The sequence below is a fragment of the Pimephales promelas genome, chromosome 10 (genome assembly GCF_988280905.1).
Source record: "Pimephales promelas chromosome 10, fPimPro1.hap1.1, whole genome shotgun sequence".
NCBI classification, from domain to species: Eukaryota; Metazoa; Chordata; class Actinopteri; order Cypriniformes; family Leuciscidae; genus Pimephales; species Pimephales promelas.
In genome coordinates, this window is record NC_142778.1 from 26,693,171 (window position 1) to 26,713,261 (window position 20,091).

At 35.3% G+C, this 20,091-nt stretch overlaps 2 protein-coding genes and 1 long non-coding RNA gene across 3 annotated transcripts; 1 reads left to right on the forward strand and 2 right to left on the reverse strand.

Annotated features, from left to right (window-relative positions):
• Positions 1-2,602: 2,602 nt before the first annotated feature.
• mapk12a (mitogen-activated protein kinase 12a) lies at positions 2,603-9,934 on the reverse strand. Its single transcript, XM_039650576.2, has 12 exons — positions 9,360-9,934; positions 7,508-7,637; positions 7,358-7,416; positions 7,144-7,255; positions 7,043-7,072; positions 6,898-6,945; positions 6,691-6,805; positions 6,375-6,446; positions 6,156-6,235; positions 5,958-6,036; positions 4,329-4,502; positions 2,603-3,234 (listed from the first exon to the last, which is right to left on the reverse strand). The coding sequence occupies exons 1-12, from the start codon at positions 9,476-9,478 to the stop codon at positions 3,161-3,163; spliced, it is 1,092 nt and encodes a 363-aa protein (XP_039506510.1). The 5' UTR covers positions 9,479-9,934; the 3' UTR covers positions 2,603-3,160.
• Positions 4,405-13,732, forward strand: LOC148977420 (uncharacterized). The gene is made up of 2 exons (XR_016145381.1): positions 4,405-4,543; positions 13,526-13,732. It is a non-coding gene; the product is annotated as an uncharacterized LOC148977420 (long non-coding RNA).
• selenoo1 (selenoprotein O1) lies at positions 11,004-19,153 on the reverse strand. The gene is made up of 9 exons (XM_039650502.2): positions 18,446-19,153; positions 17,791-17,994; positions 16,829-17,006; positions 16,435-16,565; positions 14,962-15,239; positions 14,690-14,858; positions 13,508-13,693; positions 13,128-13,284; positions 11,004-11,999 (listed from the first exon to the last, which is right to left on the reverse strand). The coding sequence occupies exons 1-9, from the start codon at positions 18,997-18,999 to the stop codon at positions 11,802-11,804; spliced, it is 2,055 nt and encodes a 684-aa protein (XP_039506436.2). The 5' UTR covers positions 19,000-19,153; the 3' UTR covers positions 11,004-11,801.
• Positions 19,154-20,091: the final 938 nt, after the last annotated feature.

Here is a 20,091-nt window from a genome sequence, read left to right on the forward strand (position 1 = left end):
CACATTTTTTAAGATACTCAGCAGGACACATTCAATTGATTAAAAGTGACAGTAGTTATTAATAATGTTAATAAAATATATGTTTTTATAAATGCTGTTCTTTCTAACTTTCTAATCAAAGTATTCTGAAAAAAAGTGTATCCACAAAAACTGTTTTCAACATTGATAATAAATTGTTCTTGAGCACTAAATCAGCATATAAGAATGATTTCTGAAGGACCATGTGTAGACTGGAGAAAGACAGCTTTAGCTTTGCCATCATGGAGATAAATTACATTTAAAACATATTTTTAATTGTAATATATTTCAATTTTTCCTGCAATTTAATGAAATAAATGTGGCTTTGGTAACCGTAAGACTTATTATGCAATAGTTCAAGATCTCTAAACTATGTAAACATAAGCAAACAATGAAATATTGTGTTTATCCCATTTCAAGAGTGTTACACAAGACAGGATGTTTGACAGGGACAGCCAACCAGTTTAATCACTGGACATAGTGTTCTCAGTGTAAAGAGATATATGTGAAATTGCATATTTATAAACATACGGTAGCCTCAATAAGTATTTGGATACTTAATTCACTTAAAATGTCCCTTATAGATATAAAACATCTGTATTATCATCATATAAATGATTCTAGTAGATGTATGAAATTAATTTCTCTCAACTTCATAGACTAGCAGGCACAGATGCAGCTCATCAACATCACAGAACTGTGAATGTCAAATGTTACTTGAAATATAATGCAATGACATTCAGAATTGTTATACAAATACTTTTGGGGTGCACTGAATTACAATTCAGATTAAAACCTTTTGTTCCTCCTCACTGTAAAAAAATTATCATGATTTTAACGGTAAAAGACTGTTGACTGTTAATTGGTTAAAACTGTTAATTGGTTAACAGAACCTTTCCTTAGGCTACTATATAGCCTACGGTAAATAACTGTGATAGATCTAATGGTATATTTCATGTAATTTTACAGTAAAACACCGTTACATTTACAGTTTTTAAAGTGAAAATGAACAACTCATTGTATAATTTACAGTGAAAAACCGCAAATTGACATTCCCACAATTCCCTGTGTGACACTTCGCATTTGATGCATTTTTGTTGAAATAACTTGTTTCTTCATAGTTTGCTGTTATGTACACATGGGTTTTATGTAATATTTAATGTTGTTAAATTAATGTTTATTGCCTTTTTAAAATGTCATGTTACCATGATGGTGTTTAATGTTTGTGTGAATGAAACAGTGTAGCTTCTGTAAAATATTATTGTGATTCTTGTGGAAGAGATGCATTTTGAGCTTTCATACATCTTGTGTCTCTCATCACTTCTGTGATTGTTGGTTGTTAGTGTGTATTACAATGGTACAAAACAGATAATAATACTTTAAATGTTTGATAATTTTTTATTATTATATTAGATAATGAAATACGGTTTAGTTCTGTAAATTTAAGTACCTTGTTACCGTAAAGTCTTGCTACCGCATTTTATACGGTAAAGTTTTGGCAACCAAAGCTGCTGGTATTTTACCGTAAATTGAACAATCTTATTTACAGTGTTAATTTTTAGCAGTTCTACCCAAAGCACAAAATCAGATGCTAGATAGAACAATGCTATCTCATGACCAATTCGTACGAGTGATTAAAAAGTGGCAAATTCATACGACCTCACTCGTACGAATTCGCATGATTTGTCTAAACCCACGTGATGGTTAGGTTTAGGGGCGGGGTCAGGGGTAGGTCCTTCCTACGAATTCATACAAATTAGCCAATACGTAAAATATGTAGGCAACGATTTAGCAAAAATTTGTACGAGTGAGGTCGTACGAGTTGTTACGAATTAGCCACCTCGTAAAATTCGTTCGAATTCCTGTGAGAACAGCTTTAAAATTCAGTGATTTTTACTAACACCTTCGTGATATTATTATGTTCAGTGCTGCACAGCTGCTTATTCTAACAAACAAAGAAAGAAAGATGTTTGTGTCAAGAAATCAGAGAAGTTCTTTAAATAAACAGGGAGAGGAGAAAATCTGCTGGCTTTGCTTGCTATCTTCCTCTTTCATTCTGTGTCGTTACATCTGGCTGCCAAGAAGTAGCATGACAAATGTATTTTCCTTCTCTTCTTTCGGCAGAACATTCTCTGACCACATGAACCGCACAAGGATTCCAAACAGAGGCCAACAAAAGGCCAGGTATCACAGACAGGCTGCAGGAACAGAGAAAGACTCTTAATAGGCCAGGGAATTGTGTCTCTAGAAGTGCAAAGGTAAACAAATGAACCGACTACATCTCTTCAGACACTACCGCACTGTATTGACATGTAACAGCAATTCTCATGAATAAACTAATGATATAAAAATAAAGGATGAGGATGCCCAGGGACCTCAAGTCTAAATGGAGTTTCTTGTGTGATATTTCTTGTGTGAGTTTCAGCTGTCTAAACTATTACTGCGAAATGTTATTGGAAAAAGCGCAAAAGAAGTGTAAATGTTGCCCTCTGCTGGACAGAATTCCGTTGACTTCCATTTCCTTTCCAACAAGTTAAGTGTCAATAAACAACTGAGGATAAGAATTAGAAACATCCAAAGCAGAAAAGTAACCATATGTTTTTTTAATCAAACATTCGAATTTTCTTGACAAACTGATTTAAAAAATATACAAGAAAATAAAATGTGATCAATTTAAAAATACTTATTTTACATTGTCAGGTTCCTTTGCATAATTGCATGATTTGTCTGGTCTCTGCATTCGTGACTGTGGTCAGGTTGAAAACGGTTTTAGAAAAAAAGTTAATACTCTTTCTGATACTGAAATATATGGTTGTGGGGTTTGGCAAAAAACGGAAACTATACAGGCATTTGCATTGCAGCATTTCAGTGTAATAATTATGTCAGCATTAATGCTGGATAGTGACATGTGCTTTGCTTGAAAATAAAATAAAATAAAGGTGCTATAATCAAACTAAACTAAAATCTCCCAATTAAATTGCATGATGGTGGTCTACTGATGGTTCAGCTGTGCCTAGTTCATCTGTGTCAAACACTAGCACACAACAGGCTAAAAGGCTGAAAAATAAAGCAGCACACTCACTGTGTAAAAAAAGTCAAATGGTATAAATGTAAAGCGTTGATGATGTAAAAATAAGCATTCTCAAAGAGCCGTCTCTTTAGATTCTTCCACCACTGGTGCCGGACGGAAAGACAGAATTTCAGTGAAGGTGAGTCCTGGGGTCAAAGAAGGAGTAGAAGGAATGGAAGTGGACAGAAGAAGAGAGAGAACAGAGGGAAATTGTTTATTTCTTTAGCTCTTTAGAATAAACTATCACACCTATAAGAAATACTTGCTAATTAATGCCTTATGCATCAAACGTTGAAACTAGTTGTCTCATGCATTACACCAATTACTGCGACTTTAAAGGGATACTCCACCGTTTTTTTCAAATTAAACTATGTTATTCCCTAAACTAAGACAAGTTGATACATACCTCTGTCATCTCAGTGCGTGTACTCAATTGCTCTGCTGTGCGAGACACTTTGATAGCACTTAACTAGCCCAGTTCATTCAATATGGGCCAAGCCGAGAAGCGACCAAACACCTCCACGTTTTCCCTATTTACTAGAGCAGTGTAACTCGACCTAGGACGGTAACACAAAATAAAAGTTGCGCTTTTCTAAGCGTGTAAAACGGATAACTATATTGTATGGCGGAATACCAAAGCAAGTGCTTGGGAGCACTTCGACTCGGGCACAGTAATATCATCACTTGTGAAAAGTCCTCTCGCCCCTCTCACTCTCTGGAGTGATGAGTGAGGGAAAACATGGAGGTGTTTGGTCGCTTCTCTGCTTGGCCCATATTGAAAGAACTGGGCTAGTTAAGTGCGATCTAAGTGTCTCGCGATCTTAAAGGGATACTCCACTTTTTTGGGAAATAGGCTCATTTTACAACTCCCCCAGAGTTAAACTGTTCAGTTTTACCATTTTTAAATCCATTCAGCTGATTTTCTGATATTTAGAAGAATAACAGTAACCAGACAGTTTCTGGTCTCATTGACTTCCATAGTAGGAAAAAAATATACTATGGAAGTCAATGAGACCAGAAACTGTCTGTTTACTGATATTCTTCTAAATATAAAAAAAAATTGGCTGAATACATTCGAAAACGGTAAAAGCCAACTGTTTAACTCTGGGGGAGTGGAAAAATGGGCCTATTTCCAAAAAAAAGTGGAGTATCCCTTTAAGGGAATAGCATAGTTAAATTTGAAAAACAGTGGAGTATTCCTTTAAAGTGAGTCATATCAGGCTTTTCATTTGAAACCTACGTTTCCATTGCTCCACTGACTGATCAGCCTCATCTAGTGAATGGTCATACGGTGGGGCCTCGGTCTCCTCCTCTGGTTCACGAAAGTCAGAGAAGAAAGGAAGAGCTAGTCCCTCTGCCGCTGTTATTCTACTCTCAGGGTCCAAGAGCAGCATGCTGTCTAACACATTAATCGCTGAAAAGAAGAGCGACATAGACTCAACAAGTGACAAACAAGTATGTGACATTCGAAATTGTTTTCATCAAATGTATGCATGAAAGATGTACTTGGATCAAATAGCATGGTGCTAACCAGAGCTGGGTAAGTTACTCTAAAAAAGTAATTGATTAGTAGCGACTAATTACGTCTTCAACAGTGCAATTACATTACTGTACTAATTACTCGGTTTAAAAAAGTATTACATTGTTGATTACTTTCTAAATCTCTTATCAATCTCAAACAGTTGAACAAAACAAGGATCAACATAAAACTGGATCTTTTAATTCTTTCAAATAAATAATATAAAATTGCATAAATTATTCTTGAAATGACCAAAGTATTTAAAGGGAGAAGGTAACATTAAAAACAGGTAATATTAACATTTCAAAATAAGCATTACATTTTGATGATTAATCCACTATTGTTTTTTATATAGAATTGTCTATACAGTATTTTATGCAATTACATCAGAAGTCACTGTAATTCAATTACAGAAAGAAAATAAGAGTAATTCTTTACTTTTTCAAAGGATAAGTAATTAAATTTATGAACGGACTGCAATGAAAGTTGTGGTTACACTATTTTAAGTTGTCTGTGTTACAGTTTAATTACACATGTAAATACCAAGTAATAATTATTAACTATATGTACTGGTTTAGGGTTAGGTGCATGTAATTATGCATAATATTTATAATAATATATAATAATTATAGTTATTACTACAGTAACCACATGTAACGTGCAAAAAGAACACTGTAAAATAAAGAGTTACCAAAGTTCCTTTGAATAAAAGCATCTGCCTAATGAATAAATGTAAATGTAGTTTGTACATAACTTGTTCATGGACATTTATAATGATCAATATTTTAGGTTAACATTTATATGAATGAGTTTCTTTCTTTTAAACATAACATGACATTAACTTTTAAGCTTTCCTTCACAAGTTTATTTAAAAGTGATCCTGGTGTATATGGATTTATAAAAGTACAAATATTAAAACCATAAAATTGCATGCATATTAAATAAAAATAATTGCATAATAAAAAACGAATAAAACAATTAGCAAAATAGTTTTTAAAGGGATAGTGCACTTTGAAATAAATTTTTGGTATGTTTTAGCTTACCTCAAGTCATCCAAGATGTAGATGTCTTAGTTTCCGCAATTTTTTTATATTTTTAGGTCAAACCGTTTGTGTCTATCAGTCATATAATGGAGGTCTATGGTCACCACCTCAAAGAGCATTCTCTGTGCACCTACATCTTGGTTGCCCTTGAGATAAGCTAAAACATACCAAAAATTAATTTCAAAGTGAACTATCCCTTTAATAAATGATAACAATAATTAAAAGCATATAAACACACACTAATCCTTTTTTTTTTTTTTTTTTTTTTTTGTATTGATCGAGGAAAACACTTTCAAAACACTCTTACCTTGTGGGTTAACATTTGGTAACAATGCCCGAAGATCTTTCTTTTTAAGTTTTGGCAACTTTGCTATGTAGTTTCTAGCCTAGAAAAAAAAATATATAGCATGTGATTTTGGATTTTCACATCTGGAAAGTATTCATTATATATCTGGAGAGAGTTCTGCAAACTAATCTTAGTAGGAAAAATATGAATGAAACGCACATCTTCAGACTGTAGTTTGGCTGTGAACTCTTTTGTTGGCGTCCCTGTAATCTTCATGATCTCCATCAGCTGATCCAAGTCTGACGGATAATGGTCAAGGATTCATATACACTGGGGATGAGACTTAGGGACATAATCACCACACCAAAACCACAATTGCATGTTACATAATAAATATGTACATAAAACAATTCACAGTTGTCCTGCAAGGAAGGATACGGTCATTTCCTTTGAACAGTGGTTTCCCTAGCAGCATCTCGGCCATGATGCAACCGACCGACCAGATGTCCACTGAGGGGAAAATTCAAACAAACAACACATTTTTCTGAATTATCATCAGTTTAAATAGTAATTGTGGAATATCTAATTTATTAAGCTTTTTATACTGCTTTTATGAGAGCAGCACTGATATAAAACCACTATATATAACCTCTAATATATAATAAATTATATAAAAAAAATACAATATTATTATTACTACTTCTGATATTTAAGAATAACATTTAGAAATCAGTGCATGCAATGTGAGACTAACCAGTCTGTGTGTAATGCATCCAGCTAAGAATGACCTCAGGTGCTCTGTACCAGCGTGTCACAACATAGCCCGTCATTTCACTGTCTGTTTGCCGTGCTAGACCAAAATCCAGGATCTTTAATTTAAGACACGGAACAATAAGGCTTCAAACAAATCTTAATCTCTTCTAAAAGCAAACGAGATTAATACATGCACGTGGTGAGATACCTTAAGCTCACACTCCTCATTTACTGCCAGATTGCCTGGTTTGAGATCCTGCAAGGCATCAGATGAGGTTAGTGAGAAATGTGAGGTTTCGTAGTGAGAAATACTTGTTTATATGCGTGTATAAGACTGACATAACTGTGCTCACCCTATGAATGATTCCAGCAGCATGGATATACTGTAAACACAAGGCGATTCATGAAAATTTGTTTGCGAGGGTGTGTGAGCCTGCATTATTAAAATACTCACTTTGAGTCCTTTCAAAATCTGGTAGACCAGATACTGGACCTTGTCCTCTGACAGTCTCTGCGTTTTCATTAACTTTCCAAGATCAGTAGCCATAAAAGGCATGACCAAGTAACTGCAAAAGACGAGGAGAATCAGAAAATGATCATGCCTCTATTTATCCAAAACAAGCTGTCACCATCACAATCATGACTGTTTAAGATTGTAAAATACTCACAAGTCATGGAATCTGTCTAGAGAAAGGTCTGCAGTGAAAACATCCACAAGTCCAATAACCTGTACCAATTTAAAAAGAGAAAGTGGTTGCCAAATGCAGCACAACATGACAGTGTAAATCTGTAAATTTCTGTAATCTTTGGTGTCCTACATTATCATGCTTCATGTGTTTGAGCAGCCTGAGTTCCCGATAAGCTCTTTTGGCAAACAGGTCAGATTGGAAGGGACGATGGAGTTTCTTGATGGCCACCTTTGCCCCTGTCCTCCGGTCAAACGCATAGCTGAGGAGTGAATCGCCAGTTGTAAACAATTACATGCATTCTGAATTAGAAATCTGATACATAGTAGAATTTAACACAAAAGAGGCTTGCTTTCGCAAAAGAAACACCTAACACTGTAAAAAAATATTAAGTTAAAATTTTAAGTTCATTGAAATATAAAAAGTGAGTTAATACAATGAACGAGAATGCTTTAATCATCAGAAACTCAAAATTATGTGTTATCTGAACTAAATAAATTAAGTTGATTTGAGAAAAAAAAAAATGTTGTGATTACTAATCATGAAAAGATTTTTTTACAGTGATATGCACAAAGAATTAAACATTTGAACACACATAATGTAGCTATGTAAAATAACAATAATATGATCAATATTATGACAACAAATATTGAAGAGTTCAGATGCAAAAGCCTCTAAGTGCCATTTGAAATTTTCTTCTAAAATGACCATTTTTATCAAGCTTGTATATTTAAGTTCAGTAATTTCACTTAAATGACAATTAATAGGTAATATTCATTGACATTTAAGTGAAATTACTGAACTTAAATATACAAGCTTGATAAAAAATTATCATTCTAGAAGAAAATTTCAAATGGCATTTAGAGGCTTTTGCATCTGAACTCTTCTATTTTTACATTGCTTTAACTCAAAGAGAGTTAAGCAATTTCCACCCTTTTTATAAGTTACAAAATGCAACTTTTTTAAAGTTAAAATCACTAAAACGTCCAAGTTGATTGAACTTAAAAATGTACATGAATAGTTCACTTAAAAAAAAAAAATCTGTCATCATTTACCCACCCAAGTTGTTTCAAGCCAGCATGAATTTCTTTCTTCAGCTGAACACAAAGGAAGATATTTTGAAGAATGTTGGTCACCAAAAACATATAGGGAAAAAAAAAAAATCATATATATATATATATATTATGGAAGTCAATGGGGTATACAGACATTCTTCAAAATATATTCTTTTGTGTTCAGCAGAAGAAAGAAATGAATACGGCAGGTTTGAAACAACTTAGGGTGAGTAAATGAAAATGTTCATTTTTAAGTGAACTATTCCTTTAAGGCAGCAATTTTTATTACATATATATATTACATTTATTACTGTTTTTCTTAAATATATTTTAATAAATATGAAGGTCTGGTCTGAGGACGAGTGATTTTAGGGGTGGTGTGATAGCCAATATATTATATTATATTATTATAATAACATAATTTCAAAGTGGAAATGTTGCCATTATGGCAGATTATGTGTGACGTGCCTCAAGACGCGAACAGATCTGTTACTCAGAGATAATCCTCTGGGACATTAAGGAAGCATACAAAAACGTAATAAACCATCATCACCTGGCCACAGGCAGCATTAGTCAACAGCTGCCATCTTAAACAATTATTAACCACAACGTTTTTGCAGGCACTTAATTTTGAAACTCTCACTTTCTGTGTTTATCTTATATATCCATGTAAACACGCATGAATAAAACATAGACTGAGTCGCAAATATGCTGTATGAATTTGGACCGCATCAAAACATTTTGGAGTCATCTATCATAAAATAGTCTCTAAAAATTGACCTTGTTGTGGTCGCCTATACAGACGTCCACATCATTTTGAATAGATCCCAGACACGTATTGTTCTGCTACAGTGAAGTGTTTTTAAACATATAAATCACGATTCTTTCCCGGAAGTAGGTAGCTACACATAATGAGAGTAATAACTCACCATACTGTACCATATGCCCCCGTCCCCACCTGTTTCAGATCTTTGTATCTCTCCGGGACTTCCCAAGCGGTTTTATTTACCTCCTGGCGATAATATCCAGGTCTTGATCGGGCTGACATACTGGTGAATACCGCTTTAAATGTGCTGTCCCGAGTACCGCAGCTGTGATTTCCAGGTTTACCTGAACACGTTTAATCTACCTGTCCGCGTTCAGACTGTGCGTGTGCGCGTAACCGCTCCCTATCCCAGTAGCACCTCCGGCGAGGCTGTTTTAATGGCAAGCCGATTGAACAGTTATGGACCATTTCACAAGATGTAAACAACACTGGTCCAGAAAAGAAACACTTCCTGTTTCAGTTTGTAACTGTGTTCTTTATTTCACGTAAAGAAAACATCTAAAAGATGTTTGTTTAACTTTTTGATTCAGTTTTAAATGTTCTGTTGGTTGTATTTTATCCCAGCTTTTATGTAGTGTTAAAAAAACTGAAAGAGGACCAGTGCTTCTGGACCAGTGTTGTTTACATCTTGTGAAATGGTCTACCGAACTAATTTTCATTTTTATGTTACGACTAGTAATTAAAAAAAAAACCCCGTAAGCCAGTGTTTGTATCTTTTTGTTTACTATCACTAAGAGCTATTCTCTAGATAGGCTACTTTAGATAATAAGTTACTGCTTTAGTGATTAGTGTCTTTTTCCAGGAAAGCCTGTTCACTCGCACCCATATTTGCAAACGCCCCAGGCAGCCAATATCAAATCCTATCTATTTGAATTGGGAATCCTATCTTAAAAAAGGCTTATTTTTAAGATTAGATGAGCCAATGTGCATGTGCAGCCCTAAGTGAACATCTCAGGGTAAAAAAAAAACTGGGCGTCTTTTCACTTGAGTACTACAATAACTGGAATATGAACTATTTAAAGTTAAAAGATAAAGACAAACTGAAAGAGGACATGAGCATAAATGGGGAAAAAATACTAGTTACTAACATTTAGAAATGAATAGTTAATAACTAAACTACAGATTCCCAAAGAATTTCAATGGCAATGAAATTTGTTATAAATAATACTTGTCACTATTAGGGTAGTGACTAGTACAAAACAGGAATAAATGCTATTATATAAAGAATAATAGATTCAAGATGGAAAATGAAAAAGACTGTCACTTTTGGATTACTTGCTGATAATTAGAAGTATTAGTACCATAAAATATATACTAGTTAGTTTTAAGGAATAAATGTCAAAATAGCTTTCCATACAGGAGTTGCATTACTGAGACCAAATATCCAAGAACATGCTCGTCCTTCAGTGAATGTGAGAACTGCTGCATGTTTGTTCATCCAAAGCCTTGAAAATGAATACTTTGGGAGTCCCATAACTTCTGGTATTTTACAATATGAACAAAGAATGCTTATTTCCTGTTATATGCCATAGATTACATGGAGTTTTTCCTTTGGTCTTTAAGTATTTGACACTGTTAAATCATCTGCCTTAGTATTTTTAGGTGCACACCTGAACCTGTGTTAACATGTTGAAGCAGTGGGCTCCAGGCATCGACATTCCTCACTAAATGAAAACAATGGAAATTTCTTCACCACGCACTCTCACTGCTAAAATAATTCTGGTTGACAAAAATTAGAACACAGATGTGCTATTTGTAATGTTTATTAAATTAGTACTTTATCTTAGAAATATTGTATATTCATCAGGGAAGTTCTTAAAAATTATATAAATAATGTCTGAAAAAGTTTTTCACAGTTGTTGAAACTATGCCGAAAAACATTAACATTATTTTAGCCATGTTTTAAACAACATTTTAAGGAATAGATACAAAGAATATGAAAATACTTCCGTTGACTGCAAAATGAAAATGTAAAATGCCCACTTCTAATATGTGCATTTTGTAAACACACTATTCAGAATAGGTAAAGCTGTGCGATAGGGAAACTGAAAATACTGAAGTGAAAATAAAATACAGGATACTATTTGCAAGTAGGTGTATTTGATGAATAATATACTATTCTAGCTTCAGATAGACTGTGTTAAATCAGCGCTACATACATGATGTAAAGTGATACAGATACCTTTTAAGTAAATGATTTGTGCGTTTAAGCTTTAGAGCTTTGTTGCTCAATGGCTTGTGCGTTTAATTTCAAACACCCTACTACATTCAAATCCAACGTCATTTTATATATAGAGGCACAACTTCTATCTTTCAGACTGAGACCTGTCATGGTAAGACTAGTGGTCTAAGTCGTCATTTGTAACCAGTTAAATATACAGCAGTAAACGTGCTGGATTTTCATTTTGCCTCTACATACCATCTTACTGCATGTTTTTAATTGGTGGACAGGAGTTTAATACCTCACTTAATACCTTTACCAACACCTAACCAGCTTCTGCAGGATTACTCTGCTTAAATGAGCAGGTTAGTTGTCACAAAGGTTTTATGATGATCAGGTGACACAGATCTCATTGGCCCAGATGGGGGGCTTGCTGTCATATGGGACAAGTACTCGAGCCTCTCCTCTGGTCTCATCTCTCTCCTCTGGAGCTGCCGCTCCCCCTCTTGCCTCCAAGCCTGGCTGTTCAAGACCTTCCTGCACGGAGAACGGCTTTTCCAACACTTTCAGAACTCTCTGAACCTAATGGATTTGAGAAGATGCAAATGAACATTTTTAAGACTTTACAACAAGACATAATTAAGTACAGTACTGTTTAAAGTTTGGGGACAGCAAGATTTTGTAATGTTTTTGAAATAAGTCACTTATTTATCTCATCAAAAATACAGTAAAAGCAATAATATTCTGAATTTTTTTTTTTTTTCAATTTAAAATACCGGCTTTCTATTTTAAGAGAAGAAGGAGAAGATCATTGGATCGGACCTTCCTTCTATGGACACTTTATTCACACAACGCTGCAGGAAGAGAGCTAAGAACATTCTAAAGGACACACACCACCCTGCACACTCTATGTTTAAACCTAAACACTCAATATACAACTTGAGATATAATAGACCGGACAGTATTATTTCACACAGGGTGCGGTTCTATAACAGCTTCTTTCCAGCTACTGTGAGACTGATGGCGAAGGACATGGCAGAAGGAACGAATGTGTCTGCCTCATTTTTTGTAAAATGACAGGTGTTATTTATTATAGTAAGAGTATAGATAAAGGTAAGAGTATATTTATTATAGATAAGACTTATTATAGTAAGTTTGTTTTTAAATATTTATATTATGTAGTATCTTGGGACAGTGCAATATTCTTTTTGGTTAGCGTGGAGCAATCTTAAATGTAATCTTAAAGTAACAATTGTAGGGGTGGGGGGTTGCTTAACATGGGATTAAGATGCTCGTCGTTGACGTTGAACGTATTTTTTAAGTCTTGATTTCTTAAAGTCCATTGTGTGTGCTGTGTAGCTTGTTAGCTGTTTTAATGTTTATCTTTTATGTTTGATTAAACGAGCTCTGCTACAAAAATTCCTATGCACCTGTATTGCTTTACCGGTACAAATGGCAAATAAAGCTTAACTAACTAACTAATATTGAAAAAATGTACTTTATTCCTGTGATGGAAAAGCTGTTTTGAACCATTTTATTGGAAATCATTTTGTCTTAGTATATTTTGATCAATTTAATCCATCCTTGCCTAATAAAAGTATTTAATTATAAATAAATTAACAAATCTTTTTGACCCAAACTTTTGAATGGTACTGAGTGTCTCTTGCAATTTAGGTGCTCTGATCAAAAAAAAGCTAGTATAAATCTCACCTCTGAAAAGTCACCATTTTCAGCTGCCTCTATTGCATTTTGGGCAATGTAGTTTCTGAGTACAACATGTGGGTTGTTGTTGTTCATCACACATACTCTCTCCTTCTGTAGACCGGTCACATCAACCCCTGACTCACACTCAAGAGCAAGCCGCTGCCTTGGGAATTAAATAGACAACATAAGCAAAAGTACATTGTAGCAGAAAAATAATAATTAATTTACACGGATAAATCTAACCTAAACTATTACACCAACTTAGGTCTTATTTAGGACTTCTTGGTTTCAAATAACAATGCTTTACAATGCACTTTCATTAGAAATGAATACCAATGGGAAATGAATGCATCAAATCGAAAGAACTCAAAGCTTTCTTTCTGAACCTGTATTTCCTGATCCAGCAGGACCAGTCTTCAGTATGCCTGGCCCTCAGTTGTTCTGGAGTGGTGTCCATCAGCTCCTTCAGTTTTGAGAGTCTTTCAAGCTGCAGAGCGACCGTCTTCCTGTCTGAAATCATCTGGAACAGTGCAGGGTTACTTTGAGCCATGGACAGCAGCATTGCAAGCTCACTACATTGAAGGAATAAAAACAAAACCATTTTAATTTCAGTCCCCCTGTCTGTAGTCAATCATTTAATCCCTTAAAACTCATATTTAACTGTTTTTTTTTCCTGTGATTTTTTTATTCATGCCATAAAATAGCTTGAATATAACTACACCATTGCTTCATTTAACATACACAAAACCAAGAATATGCTTATGAGCCCCGCCTCCACTCACTCATGCAGACCCGGTATCAGAATGGTAATGTATTTTATGTATCGTTCTCTACAACATTGAATACATAATGGTAATAAATTATATGATTAGCCTTTGGCTTGACTACATTATCAAACAGCTAATATGTGTTGCTAATGGTACACAAGCCATGTTCACATGGTCGCCTTCTAAAAATCAGCATCCTTAGAAACGCTTTGAACAACTTAGAATGCCAGTGGAGAAAGGTATATAGTTCATCATAACATCGTAATATACATGAAACACATAATTCACCCACTATTTTTCATATGAACAGAAAACCACCCTTCTCTTGAGACACATTTAATGATATGCACGTTGACGTAATTGGTTACAAGGTAGTTTGTCACGCAAATCCAGCCTCTAGTTCATAAACGATCCAAAACCAAAACCAGTTGTTTCGGTAGCTTAGTTTTAATAAAAGGTGTTTTTGGACTAACAAGGAAGTTGAGTTCTGCAACTTTCAGGATATTTTTAGTACAATTACCTCTTATGTCAAAGGAAAAGAAAATTTGATTTCTCAATTCATGACCCCTTTAAGCAGCACGACTGTTTAATAATAATTGATAATAATAATAAGAAATGTTTCTTGAGCACCAAGTGAGCATATTAATATGATTTCTGAAGGATCACGTGACTCTGAAGACAGGATTATTAATCATTTTTGATCAAATAAATGCAGTTTTGGTGCGTATAAGAGACTATAATCTTAGAGTATAATCTTTCTGACCTCAAAAGTTTAAATAGGAATATTCAGTAAGTTGTTACCGTGGATCCATCGAGGGTTTGTTCGCTGCTTTCAGCTCCTCTAGAGAAGCACACTGCTGCAGTAGCATCTCTGCGGCTTGTTTTATCACCTCACTTTCATCTTCCCCTGCCTCCTGTGTTGGGCAGGAAATCTGACTCAAGCTACGGAAAGTGTTGGTGAAGTCCGCACCTAAGAGGAGGAAGAGGTTACTGTCCTGCAATTATCCCGCTTCAACTATATTTGCCACTTTTTATTTGGACACTCTAGTATAACAGCTACACAATCTTCATACCTGTGTTATGCATGGTCTGCATAAGTTCTGTGATGAGCATCTCATCCTCTGGTTCCTCCTTCCGCAGCAAACCCAGTTTCTTCCTCATATTGCTCAGATAGAATGCATTGAAGAGCGGCAGGTACTCATCCAATACCTGTTCGGCCCGGTCTGGAGGTAGGTCAGGTTCCAGGGCTTCAGCCAGCCGGGCTAAATTCCAGCGACAGATGGCTGGTTGGGCCTGGTAAGTATACCGGCCTGAACTATCAGATGCGTTACAGATGAAATCTGGGTCAAAACTAAAGAGAAAACAAAACAAGGAAATTCATGTTCATGAACAATAAATGCAAATAATTGCTGAACATTCTGAATAACTTCAAGGCCATGTTTCACAGACACGGCTCAGATAAAGCCTTCGTTCAATTAGGCTGTTTAAGTACCTTTTTTTAACGTGCCTCAGAAAAATCATTACTGGTGTGCATCTTGAGACAAAACAATGGCACTGTCATATTTTTAGTAGGGCTGTCAAACGATTAACCGCATCCAAAATAAAAGTTTGTGTTTACATATTATATGTGGGTGCACTGTGTATAATTAATTTATATATATATATATATATAAATACACACACATGCTTGTATCTTTTTAATTGTATAATTTGCATTATATTGTATATTTAATTGTATAATTTACATTATATATAAATATTTTAGATATAAATATATATATATATATATTATATAGATGAATATATATTATTTTATTTTTATATAGTAAACACAAACTTTTATTTTGGATGTGATTAATCGCGATTAATCGTTTGACAGCCCTAATTTTTAGATATGTCAGAGCAAGTTGCTTTCAGTTAAAACAACTCAAACATGCATTTTAGTCTGGGAGTAGCGTAAGCCTTGCCTGTGAACCCGGGGGATAATGTTTTAAAGGGTTAGTTCACCCAAAAATGAAAATTCTGTCATTAATGACTCACTCTCATGTTGTCCCAAGCCCTTAAGAGTTTAAGATATTTTAGATTTAGTCCCATAGGTTTCTGTCCCTCCATTGAAAATTTATGTACGGTATACTGTCCTTGTCCAGAAAGGAAATAAAGACATCATCATTTGAAGCATCGAAAATACATTTTGGTCCAAAAATAACAAAAACTACAACTTTATTCAGCATTGTATTGTCTTCCGGTTCTGTTATCAATTCGCGTTCAGTGACGCCGATGACGCAAGAAGTTTCTGACGTGTAACCCACTAATGTCACACATGGACTACTTTGATGATGTCTTTATTCCCTTTCTGGACAAGGACAGTATATCATACATACATTTACAATGGAGGGACAGAAAGCTCTCAGACTAAATCTAAAATATCTTAAACTGTGTTCCCGGAGAAGAACGGAGGTCTTACGGGCTTGGGACGACATGAGGGTGAGTCATTAATGACATAATTTTCATTTTTGGGTGAACTAACTCTTTAAGTGAGACCTTACCGATCCATAAAGCCAAAGGGCCCATAGTCCAAAGTCAGACCCAGGATGCTCATGTTATCAGTATTAAGGACTCCATGACAGAAACCCACACACTGCCACTGAGCCACCAGCCTTGCTGTTCGTAATGTCACCTAGTAATAAAGATACACATTCAAATAAACAGATTAAATATTTATATATTAAATATAGACAATAAAAATCCAAATGCTTTAAAAAAAATATTACAAATTTAAAAAGTAGTCAGAACAAGTGCACATATCTGTGACCCTTATATCATGTCAAAGCTTGAACTTAAAAGTATTAGAAAAATGTATATAATACTTTACTAAAGAATATAAACTATAATGTGTTTCAATTGATCAATACTACAAGCACAGCAATGATCTCAGTCTACCTCTCTGAAGAAAGCAGTATTCCTCTCAATGCGATCCGAGTGATTTTGATGGATCTCTGGATAGAAGTTCACAATGACATAATCCAGCAACTGGGTTCTGATGTCATCGCGGCCATAGCTGGGACCTTGCCGGCCCGTGAACTCATCAGCTCGTTTGAAGATCTCAAATGATCCAAACCTAAATCAAGAGTCAGGACAACTTCTTCACATCTAGAACAACTAGACCTAAAAGACCTTTACGAGTGAAACTATTTCAATTATAGACATAAAAACTGAAATATTGGTAACAGTGTTGCTATTGGCCAGAAAGGGAACAGGTGAACTGATTGAGCCTGGTTTCTGCCAAAGATTTTTTTTCTCAACTTCTATTACCAGTTTGGCTTCCTTGACACTGTCATCTCTGGCTTGCTTAGTTCGGGAATTTTGCTTAATTAACATAATATTAACGATTTGACTGCACTGACACTATCGGATGAGAACAAAACTTAACTGAATTGAGCTAAATAATGACACTATTGCCTTCTCTAGAGCTGCTTTATAGCGGAATTAAACTCGTCTCATAATAAATGAACTTCACACAGTTATTGAACTGAACTATCACTGAATTGAACTGAGCCGATTTGAATCAACAATCTCTTTGATTAAGTTGCATAATAATTCTGTTATTTTAGTTTACTGTTATTACTGTAGTAACTACACTTAACAAGGACACTTTAAAATAAAGTGTTATCTAAAGCTGAAATAAAATTAAAGATAATGAAAAACTTACTAAAGTTAGTAAAATTGACCTGGCGAAAATAATTGTCAAAATAAAAGCACAACAAGATTACTAAAACCTAAACTGCAATTCATTAATGCAAAATCAAAATAATAATAAATAATATAATTGGATATAAATAATACTAAAATAACACTTCCACAAGAAAGCATTTAGGAATGAAATTAACAACTAAGGTTATTACCTAATAAAGCTGGGAGCAATGCGCAGGACCACAGAGCATCTTTCCATGCGTGGATTGCCATTGTAGAAGAAATCCCTCATGACTCGTGAATCAGATGTCACCACTGATCCAGCTCTCGTAGTTGGCACTCCCAAGCCAAAAACTGCCTCGCTGCACAAAAACTCCCGTATGCTGGAGCGCAAGACCTTACGCCCATCCGCCTGTCTAAAAAGCACAAAGGACAAAACTTGAAACCTTAACATAACTTAAGAACAAAACTTGAAGTGAATTAAGCTTAATGATGACATCACTGTTGTTTTTCCAAAGCTGCATTATGTGTGTGTTATGTTTATATGTCTATTTTTATAAAGTCCTATTTAAATGACTTGACTTAATTATCTTAAGGAGGAAAAAAAATTATTTTGGTGGAATTTTGGTAGAAAGGGCACCTTATAAGTTTGTTGCTATTGCTCCTTTTATATTATGTAAGGTGCACGATTTGACTAAAGAAACTTAAATTAAATAATAAAAAAAACTACATTTATTTCACATGCCATCTCTAGTCTGTCTTTCCATACAATTGGAAAACACGTGTGAAGTGTGAACAGCCAATGGGAATATCATAACATGATGTAGCAATATAAAGATAATATGCTGGCAAAGTTAGCAAGTCTACCTAGAGTATGGTGTCAGTCCAGCACCCTTCACCTGGATCTCCCAGCGTCCTGTGGGATTCTCATGCAGTAATCCAGGGCTCTGGTCCACTGGGGCTTTCACTTCTCCCAGATAACATGCAGCTCCATCACCAAGCTGCCCTGCAAACTGTCCAAACTGGTGTCCGCAGTAACAATGGGCAGCAGGTTCTGATCCTGGCAACACTTTAGACCCACTGAGATACTCTGGGCCCAGTGGATCCTTCAGAACCTCATCGGCATCAAGACCTAGAAGTGCCAGAGCTGGAGCTGAAACTGACACAAACTTTGGGTTCTTTAAAGGGCTTGGTTGTACCCTAGAGAAGCACGCCCCCCGGACCTGTCGGACTCCTGGTTCGGTGGACGGGTCCAGTGGAAGCTGTTTAAGAGCAACATTCTCAAACTGCAGTCGTTCAAAGCAAGAGCGGCTCGTGCTTATACCCATGTCGTCCATTGCCGCAGTTGACAGTGATCTAAGCAAAATAACACCCGGATATGAGATATAAAACCGTGTTAAACGAGCTCCAGCAGAAGCCATTCACATTGTACTAAAGTCAAATAAAGCGTGTTATATAAGGAGAGCGAAAGCGAATTGAGCAATCCTTAAATAACTCCTAATAGAACCGAGTTGTTCTCTAATCCGGTCCGTCGTTGTTTTCGTCCCCCCTAGAAACAAACGCATCGGAACGTACTATTCGAAAATGGAAAAGTTGTCTTTGATGTATGACAGCTTTCACAATGGAATAGTCCTCTTTTACTTTCTTTATAAAGTGAGTGGCTGTCATGAAAGGCTACATTTTGCTGCAATCCAACTGTTAAGGAAAACACTGGAAGCATGGAAATGTATTAACACGTTTGATATAAAATTCGAACTAACCCATGTCTTGGTGTACAAAATCTTTCAATATCTTCTAGATTTTTTCTTCAAAAATAGTCATTAATTGGCATTTTGCGTGATAACAAGCTCACAAATGGCATGGAAAGATCTTCAATATGCAGTGTTGCGAGTCCCAAGATAAAAGAGTAAAATTTGCTCCAAAAAAGCTAAATATGCAGGAGTTGCTGGTCTACAAGTCTATAAGACCCTAAAGGAAGAGAAAAGTTAGTTCATTAAGCTTAGAATACAGGAGAACAAGACAATGCTCCTTCCCATACAGCAAAGACAACCCAGAAGTTGCTTGAGAACAAATCAGGCTTATGTTTTGGCTTTGTCAGAGTCCATACTTGTTATATGAGGGAACACAAAGGGCAAATTATACCTTAATCCATCACAATGAGTAAAACCAAAGAATATAGTTCTAATGGGCATCAAAAGATTGTAGAGCATGACAAAATAGAAAGTGGCTGTAAGAAAATAGCTAAAGAATTGAAAATCCCCATTTTGACCATCAGGGCAATAATTAAGAAGTTCCAATCAACTACAGATGTTACGAATCTGGCAGGAAGAGGACGTGTGTCTATCTTGTCTTAATGCACGGTGAGGAGGAAAGTTTGAGTGGCCAAAGACTCTTCAAGGATCACATAGAATTGCAGAGATTAGTTGAGTCCTGTGGTAAGAAGCCTACAATAATAATTATAATACTAATAATAATCAAACCTTACCACATGTTGTTTGGGAAGGTTTCAAGAG

What these genes read in the sequence shown, in the direction of transcription:
- mapk12a (XM_039650576.2), bottom strand. Translation starts at nt 9,478, where the DNA reads ATGTCAGCCCGATCAAGACCTGGATATTATCGCCAGGAGGTAAATAAA. An exon ending in ACTGTTCAAAGGAAATGACC is followed by an intron (nt 6,236 to 6,374) that starts GTATCCTTCCTT and finishes ATTATCCGTCAG; the next exon opens with ACTTGGATCAGCTGATGGAG. An exon ending in ACCAAATGTTAACCCACAAG is followed by an intron (nt 4,503 to 5,957) that starts GTAAGAGTGTTT and finishes TCTTCTTTTCAG; the next exon opens with CGATTAATGTGTTAGACAGC.